The 17935-nt window shown below is 39.6% G+C and overlaps 2 protein-coding genes across 2 annotated transcripts in view; both read left to right on the top strand.

Moving 5' to 3' along the window:
* Positions 1 to 1487: 1487 nt before the first annotated feature.
* Positions 1488 to 17935, top strand: part of LOC136863661 (cuticle protein 38-like) — a 491074-nt gene continuing 474626 nt past the window's right edge. Inside the window, exon 1 of the mRNA XM_068226028.1 lies at positions 1488 to 1611. Coding sequence (XP_068082129.1) covers positions 1597 to 1611 — 15 coding nt within the window. The 5' untranslated portion in view covers positions 1488 to 1596. The remainder of the gene's footprint in view (positions 1612 to 17935) is intronic.
* Positions 1491 to 17935, top strand: part of LOC136863043 (RING finger protein 11) — a 70387-nt gene continuing 53942 nt past the window's right edge. Inside the window, exon 1 of the mRNA XM_067139363.2 lies at positions 1491 to 1891. Within this exon, the coding sequence (XP_066995464.1) occupies positions 1778 to 1891 (114 nt within the window). The 5' untranslated portion in view covers positions 1491 to 1777. The remainder of the gene's footprint in view (positions 1892 to 17935) is intronic.

Raw genomic sequence — 17935 nt, 5'->3', positions numbered from 1 at the left:
CGCCTCTCACCGTGGTTCAAATTCCGGCTTGTGCTGGACAAAGCGGAAGCAGGACAGGTTTTTCTCCGGATAATCCGGTTTCCCTGTCACATTTCATTCCAGCAACACTCTCCAATATCATTCCATTTGTCATTCATTAATCACTGCCCCAAAGTAGTGCAACAGGCTTCGGCAGCCGGCACAATTCCTATCCTTGCCGCTAGATGGGGCGCAGTTACCTCGGTCTGCGGAATACTGTAATCACCCTATCATACAGGTTGAATATTTAATCAACTATGTTGGCTTAATGCAATTCAGTAAACTTTGACCCGTTCGTAAACTCGTGTTATAATTCCGGCATTTAATGCAGAACACGTCATTGCCGATAAATATGAATTTCATATTCACTAAACTGACAATAACCTCAACAAATGCACATTTTAAATAGAGAACAGAAGTGCACAACTAGCCGCTGATAAATTTAGAAAAAAATAAACTAACGAAAATAATATTCAGGAAACAAACACTTAAATTATTACATAAACCAGCATTAACTAACACAGCTAACACAGTACCACTCCGAATAATATGACCAAAGCGACTGAGAACAAGTCAACCCACATGGCAATAGCATCCTTAAATGTGGCATATCGGTTATCGTTGCCATAGCAACAGGCCATTTTCGAGCAGCGTTAGTCAACTTTTTCTCGCTGGTGGCGCTAAACGTCAGACTTCAACTCTTGTGGGCCCAACTATTTTAGGCCTACTGACTTTGATCAAGGTCAGCCGTTGGGATCTTAGCAGTTAGTGTATTCAAAAGCAAGAAATAGAAATGATATGACTACTTAAAATGAAACCGGTATAGCTATTTATCACTTTTTTTTTTTTTTTTTGCAATTTGAAATGTTACTCCGGACGCATACACAATGAAATTACTAACATCTAAAACATTCAATCTCAGATCCAGGAAAGTATTACGTTAGACCTTGTTACAGCAATATAAATAATAATAATAATAATAATAATAATAATAATAATAATAATAATAATAATAATAAAATGACACTGCCCCCGCCATCTGCATACCTTTGTTATAACTATTCAAATGTATGAAATACGAGCAGATTTTTGCCGAATTTACCATTATACTGACTTGCAATTATTGGATAAAATAAATTATAAGTTTTTGTAAGACTTTAAGTCTTAGCTTAAGTTACGTTTTACGTTAATAAACGTAGGAAAATCCTGTTTTACCTTTATAGACTGCTGCAACATTAGTGGTCTTTAAGTATGCTATACGGACTCCTCTTTCTTTTATTTAGCCGTACGGTAACACACTTCTTGTCTGTACATGACTATGACACGCCAAAATAATTTATTAAATAAGGAGAGAAAAGCGCACACTACAATGAAAGTTAAGTTACTATGTGTATATTGTGCACTATATCGTCTGTGTTATGTATCACTCCGCTGGATTTCTGCTTACCTATTCTCCGCGTGGAATACACATAGCTGTGCGACCGCGTGCTTCTTTTGTTTATATAATTCAGTTTTTAGATTGGATGACAGGCAGTGTTGGAAAAGTATCACAGAAGTGATGGTGATGCCCCTGAACCAATGCTTGGAAATAAGGTTTTGTTATTGTTGTTAATTACTTGTGACGTTTTCTTAGGATAAGGTCATCGCAAAGTAAATGATTTTGTAGATGGTGATCCGTCTTCATACATTTCTTCGTAAATGTGTTCTACGGGTGGTGGCTCTGTTGTGAAAAATTTAGTTGTGTGAATTCTTTCTGGAGATGGGGAACTGTCTCAAAGGTTCCACAACAGATGATATATCGCTCTTAAGAGGTAGCGATAGCACGAGAGATTCGTCTAGTTCTGATCAGCTGGGTCCACCGCCACCATACCAGGTAACGTGAGTTCAGTTCAAAACGTAAACATTTTATTGTTGTTTTTTTTTCTTTTTCTTTCGACACGGTGTCACCCTGAAGTTCATCCAAGTTATTTGCTGTCAGCTCATATCAGTAATGTAGTTGTTCATTGCGACTTAAACAACCCATCTGATTCACAGCTATATGCCATTCCAGCTGTCATGCTAATGATTCCCTGCATTTTCCCCGTAAAAACTCGGTGACATTTACGAAATAATAGCTTTATTCCTAGTGACATATCAATTATTTACATTCACTATTATTTTTAGCTTTCGGTCGGGAAGTTAATGTGTTCGTAGGTGATAATGACCGAATATCCTTGACAAACTTGGAGACCTCGGAGAACAATGGCATTTGGAGGAGCAAGACAATAAAGATTATTTCCGATCATGCACCTAGACTAGCTTTACCAGAATTAACACTAGGCTAGTTACCTGTGTCTTGTTTAAGATCAAACTGCCGAAATACTTTATGAAAATATCTCCATCGATAGGTTACATGACCAAATTTCCCTGGTATCATAATGGAAAAGCACATAAAGGAAAAACACATATTTGACATTGTAGGAAAGCATGTTACTGGAGAGAACGAGATATTATTTGTGTTCATCGTGTACAATATTTGGACGAAATATAATTGCTTTAAGAGTAGCTTACGATATTTTTTCAGTAATATGTTCTATACATGGACACAATTTAGCATGAACTAGGGTAAACAATTAGTAAGCTCCTTGTTGTTTTTTCCTATAGGCCTATTGCCATTTGAGATGAATTCACTTGAGATTAGTTCAGCATATTCTTGCATTTACCATAATACCATTGTACTCTAAGACTAGATTAATTATGTTATATATTAGTAATTTGTTTTTAAAAGTGGATACCTGTTGCACAGACTTATTATTTCTGTTCTGATGAGTTAAAAAATCTGGCCAAAATTTTGTAAGCTGACAATAATACACAGTTAATATTAAACTTGTGGACAAACTCCATACCAGTATAAGGAGTATGTAGGCCCTAACCTTTTACTTGGTTAACTTTTTGCATTGTGTAACATTATTCTTAATCGGTGTTTATTTTTTACTGCACTTTTACTGAAGTACACTAAGGTAACAGTTCCTGTAGCTGACACCGTTAAGTGAAAAGAAATGGCAAAATTAGAACTGCGCTTACACATAATGCTATTTTATTGAACAAGAAACTAACTTGAGTGGCCTGGACTGCTGGAATATGGGTTTAGTTGTCCATTTTCTTAATTCGACAATTGTTAATTAAATTTATCCTCACTTTTAGCACTAGTCCCTATAGGTGACACCTCCTCAAGTCAAGATTCCCAATAGATGACATATTTTAAAACACACAAAAACATTTAATCTAGATCATTGTTACAAGGATGAAAATTTCTAATAGTGCTAGTCAAGGAAAACAGTTGCTAGCACGTAGAAAATATGAAAAGTCAGTCTCAAAAGTAAACATGAATGAATGAAATCAGACTTTGAAGTTAAGAAAAGGTGATGGAAGCAATCTTTATATTAAAAGAAGCTATGAGATCAGTCTTTGGAGTAGAAATGGAAAGAAATCAGTCTTCAAAGTTTTGAAAATTCAAGCCACACAAACAATGAAATCAAATGACTTTATACATTAGTGTCACCCTAGGAACTCCCTTGGCTGCTGCCATCATAGAACTCTCATTTCACAGTTTTTCTGTGGCATCAGCCATGGTCTCCTGTTAATAATTTTTTTTTTTACATTTTAAATCTAGGAATAAAAGAAAAGAAATGTAAAGAACTAATCAGCGAGCCAATGCCTGACACCCCCCTCTCAACTACTGGTTCTGGAAGTCAAATTATAATAAAATTAACATGATTTACCATGTATGTTAAAAATTAACTCTTTTCGCATAGCCAACTCTCTTGCAGAACAAAATCACAATGCCTGACACCTCTGTCAACCATTGGGCCAATGGGATTCAGTAAGACCAATAGGTGGCACCCATAATGTATGTATGTTAAGTCCTCAACCCTAAGGCTGATTGGATCCTCAACATCTCCACCATCAGCTGTCATAGATGGCCTAGGCATCACTGAAGCAGCATACTAGGGAAACGATGAGCGAGATAGTTTCCCGTTGCTTTCACTACTGAGCCAGAAGTTGCTAGTGGGCTACATATCAGTCTGTGCCAAGCCCACAGAAATACATGCATCAACCGACCCTATGAGCAACATTTTCACACCATTCATAGTAGGGACTGGCTATGTAGGAATGGCATTACTAGCATCACATACCTCAGTCACTTTTATATTGTCAAAGCCAAGGATAAGACTGAAACAGGTCAATGAAAGTAACAAAATTGCTCTGGCCTATACCAAAAGACATAGTGCGCTGTAAACACTCGGTCCCGCCAGCAGAGGCATGATACCCATAATAGCATATGCAATTTAAGATTAATATTTTCAACTAAAGCAAATAAATAGAGCCTAGAATCTTGCAAACCATTATACAGTAAAAAACTTCACCTTCCTACACAAAACAAGTTGTATAAGAAACTTCCAACTTACGATACCTCTTAAGGAATGTGTCTAGAAGAAGGGAAATATCAATCAATCAATACTGATCTGCATTTAGGGCAGTCGCCCAGGTGGCAGATTCCCTGTCTGTTACTTTCCTAGCCTTTTCTTAAATGATTTCAATGACATTGGAAATTTTGAACATCTCCCTTGGTAAGTTATTCCAATCCCCAACTCTCCTTCCTGTAAATGAATATTTGCCCCAATTTGTCCTCTTGTATTCCAACTTTATCTTCATATTGTGATCTTTCCTACTTTTAAAGACACCACTCAAACTTATTTGTCTACTAATGTCATTCCATGCCATTTCTCCACTGACAGCTCGGAACATACCACTCAGTAGAGCAGCTTGTCTCCTTTCTCCCAATTCTTCCCAGCCCAAACTTTGCAACATTTTTATAACGCTACTCTTTTGTCAGAAATCACCCAGAACAAATCGAGATGCTTTTCTTTGGATTTTTTCCAGTTCTTGAATCAAGTAATCCTGGTGAGGGTCCCATACACTGGAACCATATTCTAGTTGGGGTCTTACCAGAGACTTATAAGCCCTCTCCTTTACATCCTCGCTACAACCCCTAAATACCCTCATAACCATGTGCAGAGATCTGTGTCCTTTATTTAAAATCCCATTTATGTGATTACCCCAATGAAGATCTTTCCTTATATTAACACCCAGATACTTACAATGATCCCCAAAAGGAACTTTCACCCCATCAATGCAGTAATTAAAACTGAGAGGAATTTTCCTATTTGTGAAACTCACAACCTGACTTTTAACCTTGTTTATCATCATACCATTGCCTACTGTCCATCTCACAACATTATCGAGGTCATTTTGCAGTTGCGCACAATCTTGTAACTTATTTATTACTCTATACAGAATAACATCATCCGCAAAAAGCCTTACCTCTGATTCCACTCCTTTATTCAAATCATTTATATATATATATATAAGAAAACATAAAGGTCCAATAATACTGCCTTGAGGAATTCCCCTCTTAGTTATTATAGGGTCAGATAAAGCTTTGCCTACTCTAATTCTCTGAGATCTATTTTCTAGCAATATAGCAACCCATTCATTCACTCTTTTGTCTAGTCCAATTGCACTCATTTTTGCCAGTAGTCTCCCATGATCCACCCTATCAAATGCTTTAGACAGGTCAATCACAATACAGTCCATTTGACCTCCAGAATCCAAAATATCTGCTATCTTGCTGGAATCCTACAAGTTGAGTTTCAGTGGAATAACCTTTCCTAAAACCGAATTGTCTTCTATCGAACCAGTTATTAATTTCACAAACATGTCTAATGTAATCAGAAAGAATGCCTTCCCAAAGCTTACATGAAACGCATGTCAAACTTACTGGCCTGTAATTTTCAGCTTTATGTCTATCACCCCTTCCTTTATACACAGGGGCTACTATAGCAACGCTCCATTCATTTGGTATAGCTCCTTCAACCAAACAATAATCAAATAAGTAGTTCAGATATGGTACTATATCCCAACCCATTGTCTTTAGTATATCACCAGAAATCTTACCAATTCCAGCCACTTTTCTAGTTTTCAACATTTGTATCTTATTGTAAATATCATTGTTATCATATGTAAATTTTAAAACTTCTTTAGCATTAGGCACGTCTTCTATCTGGACATTATCCTTGTAACCAACAATCTTTACATACTGCTGACTGAATACTTCTGCCTTTTGAAGATCCTCACATACACTCTCTCCTTGTTCAATAATTATTCCTGGAATGTCCTTGGAACCTGTTTCTGCCTTAAAGTACCTATACATACCCTTCCATTTTTCACTAAAATTTGTATGACTGCCAATTATGCTTGGCATCATGTTATCCTTAGCTGCCTTCTTTGCTAGATTCAATTTCCTAGTAAGTTCCTTCAATTTCTCCTTACTTCCAAAGCCATTACTAACTCTATTTCTTTCCAATCTGCATCTCCTTCTTAGTCTCTTTATCTCTCTTTTATAATAAGGTGGGTCTTTATCATTCCTTACCACCTTTAAAGGTACAAACCTGTTTTCACATTCCTAAACAATTTATTTAAACCCATCCCAGAGTCTGTTTACATTCTTATTTACCGTTTTCCACCGATCATAATTAGGCCTACTTTTAAAAAACTGCCTCATGCCTGCTTTATAAGCCATATGGTACTGCCTAATAGACCTACTTTTAAAACCTTCCTTTCTATCACATTTATTTTTAACTACGACAAAAACAGCTTCGTGATCACTAATACTATCTATTACTTCGGTTTCTCTATAGAGCTCATCTGGTTTTATCAGCACCACATCCAGGATATTTTTCCCTCTAGTTGGTTCCGTCACTTTCTGAATCAGCTGTCCTTCCCATATTAGCTTATTTGCCATTTGTTGGTTATGTTTTCTGACGTTTGCATTTCCTTTCCAATTGACATTTGGTAAATTAAGATCTTCCGCTACTATCACATTCCTTTCCATGCCGTTTCCCACATAGCTGATTACCTTATCGAATAATTCTGAATCCGTGTCAGCGCTTCCCTTTCCCGGTCTGTACACTCCAAAGACATCAAGTTGCCTATTATCTTTAGAAATAAGCCTTACAGCTAGAATTTCATGTTTCTCATCTTTAACTTTTTCGTAGCTTACAAATTCTTCTTTCACCAGAATGAACACTCCCCCTCCCACCATTCCTATCCTATCTCTACGATACACACTCCAGTATGTCTCAAGTATTATTACAATATTATAAGTCCACCTGTTCAATACAATGTATTGTCAACTTCAATACGGAACCAAAATGAGAATAGTCACACACTCCAGTGCCGTGAGAACATTTCTGCATCCATTATATCATTTCTCAGCCATGATTCAACGGCTGTTACAATATCTGGTAAATATATATCTATTAAATTACTTAATTCTATTCCTTTCTTTACAATACTTATACAGTTCAACACTAACATTTTTATGTCATCCCTACTTGACTTCCAGATCTCTGTACCCTCATCCCCACTCCCTAGACAACCCTGTTTCCCTGAATGTATCTCCCTATAACCCTTCTAAACAAATTTCCTAACTTATACGTACCACTGCGGTTTACGTGAAGGCCATCTGAGTGCAGATCCCTATCTCCCACCCACCGATTAGGGTCTAGAAATTTCACTCCCAGTTTCCCACAAACCCACTCCATAGTCTCATTTAAATCCCCAATCACCCTCCAGTCAGAATCCCTCCTACACAGTATTCCAGTGATAACAATCTCCGCTTTCTTAAACTTCACCCGTGCTGCATTTACCAGATCCCACACATACCCAACTATGTTGGTACTTATATTAGCTTGCCTTACGTTGTTGGAACCAATGTGAAACACTACCACCTTCTCCTTCCCCTCCTCTTTCTCTTCTACTTTTCTCAGCATCTGCCTCAACCTAATTCCTGGATAACAGTCTACCCTGGTTCCCTTTCCTCCACACACTTTCCCCACGTGTCTAACGATGGAATCCCCCATGACCAGAGCCTCAGCCCTATCCACCTCCTTTGATCCCCTCCCCTCCTGGTCAGCCCTATCTTTCCTGATAGCTGCAGAAGCTACTTCTTCCTCCCATGACCCTGTTCCACCTGTCTTTTCCTATCCTCTACTCTACATTTTCCTTTCGTACCTTTTCCCTTCCTCCTACTTCCACACATCTCAGCAACAGTTCCCTGTTCCTCATCTTCCCTCTCTTGCTCTACCTGGAGTGGCTCGTACAGATTTCTCACAGGCACCTGTCCTGAATTCTGATCCTGAATAGAGCCCTTAGCCTGCAATCTCCTTCCCCTTAGAACATTAGACCACCTGTCTTCTACAGTTACCCCCCTTTCCTTCCGTTGTAACCTGTACATTGAGGGAGGCCTACCTTCATTCCTGTCTTCTGTGAGAATCCTAATTATCTCCCTCAAACTCTCTAACCGAGCTTAATAGCTGCAGTTGCTTAAGTGCGCCCAGTATCCAGTATTCGGGAGATAGTAGGTTCGAACCCCACTATCGGCAGCCCTGAAGATGGTTTTCCGTGGTTTCCCATTTTCACACCAGGCAAATGCTGGGGCTGTACCTTGATTAAGGCCACGGCTACTTCCTTCCCACTCCTAGCTCTTTCCTGTCCCATCGTCGCCATAAGACCTATATATGTCGGTGCGACATAAAGCAACGAGCAAACTCTCCAACTCCTCCCTCATTCCCCTCAATGCCTCGCCACACCCACAGCTTCTACACTTGCACTATTTAGCCATTCTTTACAGACAAAATGAAAAGAAAAGTACAATAACTTGCTTTGTGCAAAAAAAAAAAAAAAAAAAAAAATCACACGGCAATTAGGTAATTAATATACTACTACACTATAATACTACTTAGACGTATTCTATTTTTATCCTACAACACCCTAACAGATAAAAACTAGTGTTAATTACTGAATACCGTAAGGAATACACAAAAATTACACAATTCTATACTGCAGTTAAGCCTCTCCTAATTACAACAGCAGAATTTCAGTAAGAGTGTTTCTACAGATACCTCTACTATACTACACAAAAAATTTAAAATAATTTTACAATAATAAAATAAGCACGCTAATGTCTAATAAGATATTACTCGTATACTACTGTACACTACACTACAATAATTTGAAACTACGTTCAGACGTATCCTAATTACGGTACCGGTACAGTATGTCACTACTAAGCACAAACAGAAATTGAAATTGCAATTTTGAAATTTGCACGAACTACTGTATTCAAAGATTACCAACAAAGCTAAGTGCTTAGACAGTTTATTATTATTAGTACTATGCTCTAATAGATACACACACAAAGATACACACAAATATAGCAGATAAGATACTGTACTATCTAAATATACTGTATCTGCACTAAAATTCTAAACTGTAATGTGGTTATATGAATTTTACCGCTGATGGATTACTATTATTTTCCCTACTATGCGGGACGGAGAATGTGCCCTTAAATGCCGAAAAATAAGAGGTTGTCTACATAATTTCTGTCAAAACTACCTCAGGGCTTGAACTGCAATATTATTACGATAGGCCCTATAGGAATTTAATTATTAACTTTTAATCGATGTATGAACGAAGGTGCAAAGTATGCCGGGACCTTAGGCTACAAATTATCGAAATAAGGTAATCAGCTTATTTCGTATTTGTTTACACAACTACCATGTGCTTGTAGCCCGTACTCTTTGATCTCGTCGGAATGTACGGTAACGACAATCGTCAACAATGCAAAAACTGTTAAGTCCCGTAATTATCCAGTGAAATTGCCGTGTAATTTCTTTAACTTCTTTTTTTAATCGAAGTTTACAGGCGTATTGTGTTTTTTAATTTAGTAAATTATTACCTTCGCGATGGTTTGAACGGATATCTATACGAAATACCGGAAAAGTTGCTGCGGAAGTTACGGTACTATTACTTATGATAATCTGCCTTTGTCGGTATTATACCAACGAACCTACAGATATTTACAAATTTTTAAAAGTTAATATTATTACCTAAAGTATTTCCTAAACCTAAATTCGAAACAAGGTACACCTAGCTAGCCTACTTAACCTAGAAAACGTAATTTACTGAAGACCAACTGAATTACTTGTTATAAAATTTACATAAATATCACTACTCCCAATTTCTACCAACAAGCACTAAACACCAATATATAAATAGCACTAAATGAATCACAAACACACAAAATTAAGCTATTTCAATAGGTATTAATTACTTTATCACTACAATAATGCAAGAGCTCTCTCAACAGCCAACCGTTCACAAGCGCATCCAACAATGGAACTGAGTCATACATTCACAAGTCTCCCAAAGATTTGTTTCACATGGAAACACACACACACCACTGATCCTATGGCTAACCGGGTGAGTTGCCCGTGCGGTTAGGGGCGCGCAGCTGTGAGCTTGCATCCGGGAGATAGTAGGTTCGAACCCCACTGTCAGCAGCCCTGAAGATGGTTTTCCGTGGTTTTCCCATTTTCACGCCAGGCCGCTTCCTTCCCACTCCTAGGCCTTTTCTATCCCATCGTCGCCATAAGACCTATCTGTGTCGTTGCGACATAAAACAAATAGCAAAAAAAAAGATCCTATGGATCAGTTCAGGTAGTCAAGTAAGGGTCACCAATGTTGCCAGTACTTGCACTACTGCCGGGCTCAGTGGCTCAGACGGTTGAGGCGCTGGCCTTCTGACCCCAACTTGGCAGGTTCGATCCAGGCTCAGTCCGGTGGTATTTGAAGGTGCTCAGATACAACAGCCTCGTGTCAGTAGATTTACTGGCATGTAAAAGAACTCCTGCGGGACTAAATTCCGGCACCTCGGTGTCTCCGAAAACCGTAAAAGTAGTTAGTGGTATGTAAAGCCAATAACATTATTATTATTATTATTATTATTATTATTATTATTATTATTATTACTACTACTACTACTACTACTTGCATTACTCCCTGGAAATGTGGAAATTCCTTAGTGTTACGGCGTTTAGGCTGAGTGTCACCTATTGGTTTTACCAGGCAAAGGTGTCAGCTATTGGTACATTTACCTAGTAATAACGAGCGCCGTTCAAGGGCGCCCATACCCGGGGGCAAAGTGGGGCCGCGCTCCGCCCCCCCCCCCCCCCCAACTCTCAGGGAAAGGCAAAAATCTAGTCTAGTCAGGTGTTTTCCTTTCAAGAAAATGATTTAAAGATCAGTATTACATAGAAGCGGTACCGGTAGTACCGTTCCCCACCAACAGGCAGGGAACACCGTGGGATATTCTACCACAGAATACAAATTGCCATTTATATTCCAAAATATTAAAAATACTATGTACTCCCAGGTCTGCCCCCCCCCCCCCCCCCCCCCTACACACTGTCATATTTGTGCTGATGGCACCGTTAACTAAATTAACTGTTGGGGGTCATCGTAAATGTCACATACACAAATTATTTTTTAATAGTAAGGTGTAGGCCTATTTCTTATTTATAAAAATAACTTCTAAATTGAGTAATAGAAAAAGCTGTTAGGTTTATTCATAAACAAACAAGTACATTCTATATAGTTACTATACTGGTTTCTACAGCCTCAACTGTTCTAGTGAAAAAGATAAACATCCATTGTCAGCCTAATACACTTCTTCAGCATTGCCTCAACTTGCCTCTTGACACTGCCATCAAAAAATCCTCAGTTGCTGGAAGTAAGTACTAGTAAACAGAATTTGGAACATGAAAATCTCTTTCCTCCTTGCATGATATAGGTTAGGCATGATGTTATACACGGGTAGGCCAATTTTATTACTCTGATTCATACAAACTGCATTTAGCATTGTAAAAGAAATAAGTCAGGAAACTTGTACAGTTGTTTTACATGACTTGATATTATAACCATGGGACGCTCTTTTTTTAAATATATATAATATGGAATCTGAACCACAAGGACGTGACTTTTCATTTAAGTCATCCGACGTACATTGGCTGGAATGCGAATCCCATCTGCCTTGGTCAGAAGCCAGTGCTGATGCCAGTTGGCTATCGTGTTCGTGGAAGAAATAATACATTGACGTGAGACATGATCATTGTTGGGAAAACTACAATATTGTACTCAATTACAAATTACTTTTTCAGCTTGTCATCAATAAAATTAAAATTATTTCACAGAATGCCAGTCTTACGGAAGTCACTGACATTTTTTACCTTGGGAATGGAATGATAGTTTAACCCTCAAGCACACTTGCCAGATTTCAGGACACAGACACACGCTTGGGGTGCTTTCCACCCCACATATCATTATATTGTAAAATATGAATTACTGCATTAATTGTATATTTTAAGATAGATTATGTGAGAATGACTCTTTCTGCGACGTGTAGGGGCATACTTCCTTTGAAACTCCTCTCCGCTGTATTTACAAAATGAATCATGCATACCGGTACCTCGCTTTTTTCATTTATAGTTTTGCATGTTTCTAATAAATGCGCTTTAGATCCTAGGAAAATACTTAGAAACCAACTTTTTATCTAAAATATGGCAAACGCAATAATAAATGAAACAAAATAATACACTTTAGATATATGTTCATTTGAATAAAATCTGAAATTATGGAAGCTGAACTTTGCAAAGGAAATAGTTAACTTGAAATAAGAATGAAAGAAATGCACTCAAAATATGTATTAGTTAACAATTGAATTTTAAATGAGAATTAATATATCTTAACAATCAACAGTAGAGTTTTAAGTATCCTGTGCTTTAAAAATATGGCTGGTGTGGGTGGGTGTTGTGTCTTCCACTCAGGAGCACACACTTCACAGTACACAATTCTGTGTTCCATGCAGATAAGCCTGTTGTAACTGCAGCATGATGTCTGAGTTTTCCTGTCCTTTTTCCGAGGGAAAACTTCACAGCTACCGGAAGTTCTCAGTTGTTTCATGGGGGAAGGTTCAACTTCAATACCACTGCCTTCAGATGAGCAGGTAGGGTCTGCATAGTAGCCCGAGATGCTATATGTGCTTTTGTGAGCTGCACACCTAATTCTTTGAGAAACAATCTTCTAAATTTTTTATTCTCTAGTCCAGTATTGTTCCTGTAAATAATAAAGGGATTTATGGCTGCAACATGTAAGTTAGCATTCCAAAAAATACTGTAATTGGCCAACGTTTACACTTTCTAGATACAGTATACATTCCACTGAGCTTGTCAACGACATCAATACTGCCCTTATTTAAATTGTAATCAGTGATCATGACAGGTTTCTGTTGAACCCCAGTTTCAGGATCAATTTTGTTGTCATGATGCATTGTCAAGGCGACCACAACTATTTTTCCCGGCTTTGTAACATAAGAAGTTATGGACATGTCCTTAGAAAATGCAAAGAGGCTTGAATATTTCTCCTTGTGCTTTTTCTCTGTCAGTTCCCTTGGCAGTTCCTGCTTATTGAGGCGCATAGTTCCAGTGCAAGTGAGATTGTGTTCCTTCAGCAAGTCCTTAGCGAGAGGAATACTCATAAACCAGTTGTCTAAAAATATGTTCCGTCCACTGCCACTGATGGGGGCAATTAACCATTTCACTATATCAGCTGCAGAATTTGATACACAATACGGTCCTTCTGGCTGTATGCCAACATACACTTTCGTATTACAAGTGTAGAACCACCGAGAGTCTGCCAGACTAAAAATCTTGATACCATATCTTGCAGGCTTACTCTTTATGTACTGCCAGGATGGACATTTTCCTTGAAAAGTTTCTAACTTTTCATCATATGTTACATATTCTGAACGGGAGAATCCATTCTGAAAATTCTTGACGATCATTTCAAAAACATCTTGTATGGGAGCTAGTTTATCCGCCCTTCTTCGTTCTTCACGAGTGTTGATATTGTCGAATCGCAAGCACCTTAGTAGGAAGTGAAATCTATTTATTCCCGTAGTTGCAGGAAACAATTCAACTTCACTGCCATCATTACTCCACAGTTCGTTGGTGTTCAGATTATTTAATCTCATCACACTGGCAAAATAGAGCAGTCCCAGCAAGGCTTTCAGTTCGTATCTGTTAGTGAGATTTGCATCTCAATCTTGTGCGTACTTTCTGCTGACAGTGTTTATGTAGATATTGGTGCATGTAACAGTGGTGTCAAGAATATAATCATCTATCATACATGACCAGTCATCAATGGGTGTTTTTGCCGCCTTAGCCGCAGTTTTCACTGTTGGCAGACGTGTAATGACAATATTTGTGGCCCTCATTCTAATATTTTGTGGTGGAGGATGTTTCTTCCACACAGAACCATCCTTCCCTTTGTAAAAATCCATCCTCTGAAGTAGAGGTAAATCATCATATGCCTCGCTTTCACTGGCTAAATCTTTGCTTTCACACTCTCGCCCATTTTCTGTATCATGCTCACTTTCATTTAGAACATCCTCTTCATCATCACTACTGTCATCTGGAATTAAATCATCACTATCTATGGAGTCAAATAGATTCCTTACTCTCTCCTGGGCTTTCCCAAAGCTATCCATTCTGTACTAGTTTCTGCTCGTAAAATATTGTTCAAACTGAACATAAAAAGAAAATTTCTATTCAGAATTGAAGTCCAAATTTTTCTACATTAATACTACCACACCATACCTAAATAAACTGCACAAAAGAAAACAGAATGGTTGATATTTACTTACTGTAACAAAGACAAGCAAGCAAAGAGAATGCCTGCACTTCACCTTTGAGTGACTGCTACTTTCACGAACACAAACACGTGGGGTGAAATCCACCCCAGTCAGTGACTTACGATGTGCACTGTTTGACTGTCTCACAGGAACTGGTTGACCTTGAGTGAAAACATGAAAGGGGAACCAGCGGGAGAGGTACAAGGGTGGTGAGAGAGCAGAAAAGTTATTTGTACATTTCACAAGGAAATAAAATGGCCTGGGGTGGATTCCGCCCCATATGTGTGTGTTTGAGGGTTAATAGCATATAATCACCAAGTGAGGCTCAGCATGATACCTTGAAACTTCCAAAATGAATATTTCTCATAATTTGTATTTTAGTTTGCATTTCAAATAATTTGCCATTTACTTTACAAAACAATTGGTTCTGAAAATTCTCATCTTTAAACCGAAGTACATCTTTTCGTTTGCTGAAAAGACGCTGAACAGGGGCACTGTGTTTAATTTTAAGAACATTCTCAGCAGTGATGGATATTGTAGGATAAGTTTGATGTCTTTGGAAGTACTGGAGAGGTAAGACGGTTCTCCCGCACTGGTAGAGCTACTGGTTGTGCTTTAGTCGAACTAAAAGAGTTATCTTCAACATCACTTCATTTTTTCCTGTTTCTGCTTCCATGTAATTTATATCAGTTACTAGAATGTAACAGTTACAATTTTATTTTAAGAAGTAAATTACAAGTATGCATTACATTTTGTAAAAAGTAATGATTAGGCCTACAAGTAAAAGTTACTAAAAAGCAAGTATTTGTTACAAATAATTAGAGTACTTTTACTTGATTACTACCTGACTCTGGACGTGACGGAAAATTACTGGGTGGAACACGTAGCACCACTCCCTTGGTGACGTCACCCATGCTTATAATAGTAAGTATTTTAATATAAATTTTGTAATCAGACAACTTACTGATAAATTGCTGTGCACATGTTCTGACTCACATTAGCTCTTTGTGGTTATGTAGGCCTACATTGCTCGAAAAAGAAATGTTATCACTTTTTTAGGTTTGTTCTGATATGCATACACATTTAAATGAAAACAGACTTGCAGTGAAAATAAAACTGTCATCTTCGAAACAATTAAAAATTGAAAGGAAAAAGTGTTCTTTGTACACTCAGTAGTTCTGCTCAACATCATTGGACAATGTATCATATACCGCTTTTCACGAGAGTTTAATCCTGACCGGGCGAGTTGGCCGTGCGCGTAGAGGCACGCGGCTGTGAGCTTGCATCCGGGAGATAGTAGGTTCGAATCCCACTATCGGCAGCCCTGAAGATGGTTTTCCGTGGTTTCCCATTTTCACACCAGGCAAATGCTGGGGCTGTACCTTAATTAAGGCCACGGCCGCTTCCTTCCAACTCCTAGGCCTTTCCTATCCCATCGTCGCCATAAGACCTATCTGTGTCGGTGCGACGTAAAGCCCCTAGCAAAAAAAAAAAGTTTAACCCTGATGTAAAGAAATAGGCGGAGCACCTTACCTATGCACTTGGACATGGACGTAGTTGATTGGAGAAGCAACCGTCGCACGCACTCAACTGTATGTGAGCTCGAAGAAAAGCAGTACTTCACATTAATTTTATTTTATTTTAGTTTATTACATTTAGAGAGTTTCGAAAAGTACGTAATCAAATTAAAATATGGTTGTCATATATACCGGTGTGTGTGTGTGTGTGTGTGTGTGTGTGTGTGTGTGTATATATGGTTTTGTTTTAATACACTGACTGACAGAGCAAATGCAACACCAAGAAGCAGTGGTTCGAAAGGGATGAAAGTTGGGGAAAAAATAGAGACGGCACGGACGAATAATTGATGTTTATTTCAAACCGATATGCAGGTTACACAATGCGCACGGCATCGACTCAGTAGGATGTAGGACCACCGCGAGCGGCGATGCACGCAGAAACACGTCGAGGTACAGAGTCAATAAGAGTGCGGATGGTGTCCTGAGGGATGGTTTTCCATTCTCTGTCAACCATTTGCCACAGTTGGTCGTCCGTACGAGGCTGGGGCAGAGTTTGCAAACGGCGTCCAATGAGATCCCACACGTGTTCGATTGGGGAGAGATCCGGAGAGTACGCTGGCCACGGAAGCATCTGTACACCTCGTAGAGCCTGTTGGGAGATGCGAGCAGTGTGTGGGCGGGCATTATCCTGCTGAAACAGAGCATTGGGCAGCCCCTGAAGGTACGGGAGTGCCACCGGCCGCAGCACATGCTGCACGTAGCGGTGGGCATTTAACGTGCCTTGAATACGCACTAGAGGTGACGTGGAATCATACGCAATAGCGCCCCAAACCATGATGCCGCGTTGTCTAGCGGTAGGGCGCTCCACAGTTACTGCCGGATTTGACCTTTCTCCACGCCGACGCCACACTCGTCTGCGGTGACTATCACTGACAGAACAGAAGCGTGACTCATCGGAGAACACAACGTTCCGCCATTCCCTCATCCAAGTCGCTCTAGCCCGGCACCATGCCAGGCGTGCACGTCTATGCTGTGGAGTCAATGGTAGTCTTCTGAGCGGACGCCGGGCGTGCAGGCCTCCTTCAACCAATCGACGGGAAATTGTTCTGGTCGATATTGGAACAGCCAGGGTGTCTTGCACATGCTGAAGAATGGCGGTTGACGTGGCGTGCGGGGCTGCCACCGCTTGGCGGCGGATGCGCCGATCTTCGCGTGCTGACGTCACTCGGGCTGCGCCTGGACCCCTCGCACGTGCCACATGTCCCTGCGCCAACCATCTTCGCCACAGGCGCTGCACCGTGGACACATCCCTATGGGTATCGGCTGCGATTTGACGAAGCGACCAACCTGCCCTTCTCAGCCCGATCACCATACCCCTCGTAAAGTCGTCTGTCTGCTGGAAATGCCTCCGTTGACGGCGGCCTGGCATTCTTAGCTATACACGTGTCCTGTGGCACACGACAACACGTTCTACAATGACTGTCGGCTGAGAAATTACGGTACGAAGTGGGCCATTCGCCAACGCCGTGTCCCATTTATCGTTCGCTACGTGCGCAGCACAGCGGCGCATTTCACATCATGAGCATACCTCAGTGACGTCAGTCTACCCTGCAATTGGCATAAAGTTCTGACCACTCCTTCTTGGTGTTGCATTTGCTCTGTCAGTCAGTGTAGAATAGTGATTAAATGACGAGAAATGAAGGCACAAGGCGTGGTGTAATACAGGAAGTCTTCTCGTAGTGAGGGAAAGTCCCAAGCTGTATAG

Source organism: Anabrus simplex, chromosome 2, assembly GCF_040414725.1.
Source record: "Anabrus simplex isolate iqAnaSimp1 chromosome 2, ASM4041472v1, whole genome shotgun sequence".
NCBI lineage: Eukaryota > Metazoa > Arthropoda > Insecta > Orthoptera > Tettigoniidae > Anabrus > Anabrus simplex.
Note: the sequence above shows the minus strand (reverse complement) of the source record. Positions and strands in the feature narration are given on the sequence as shown.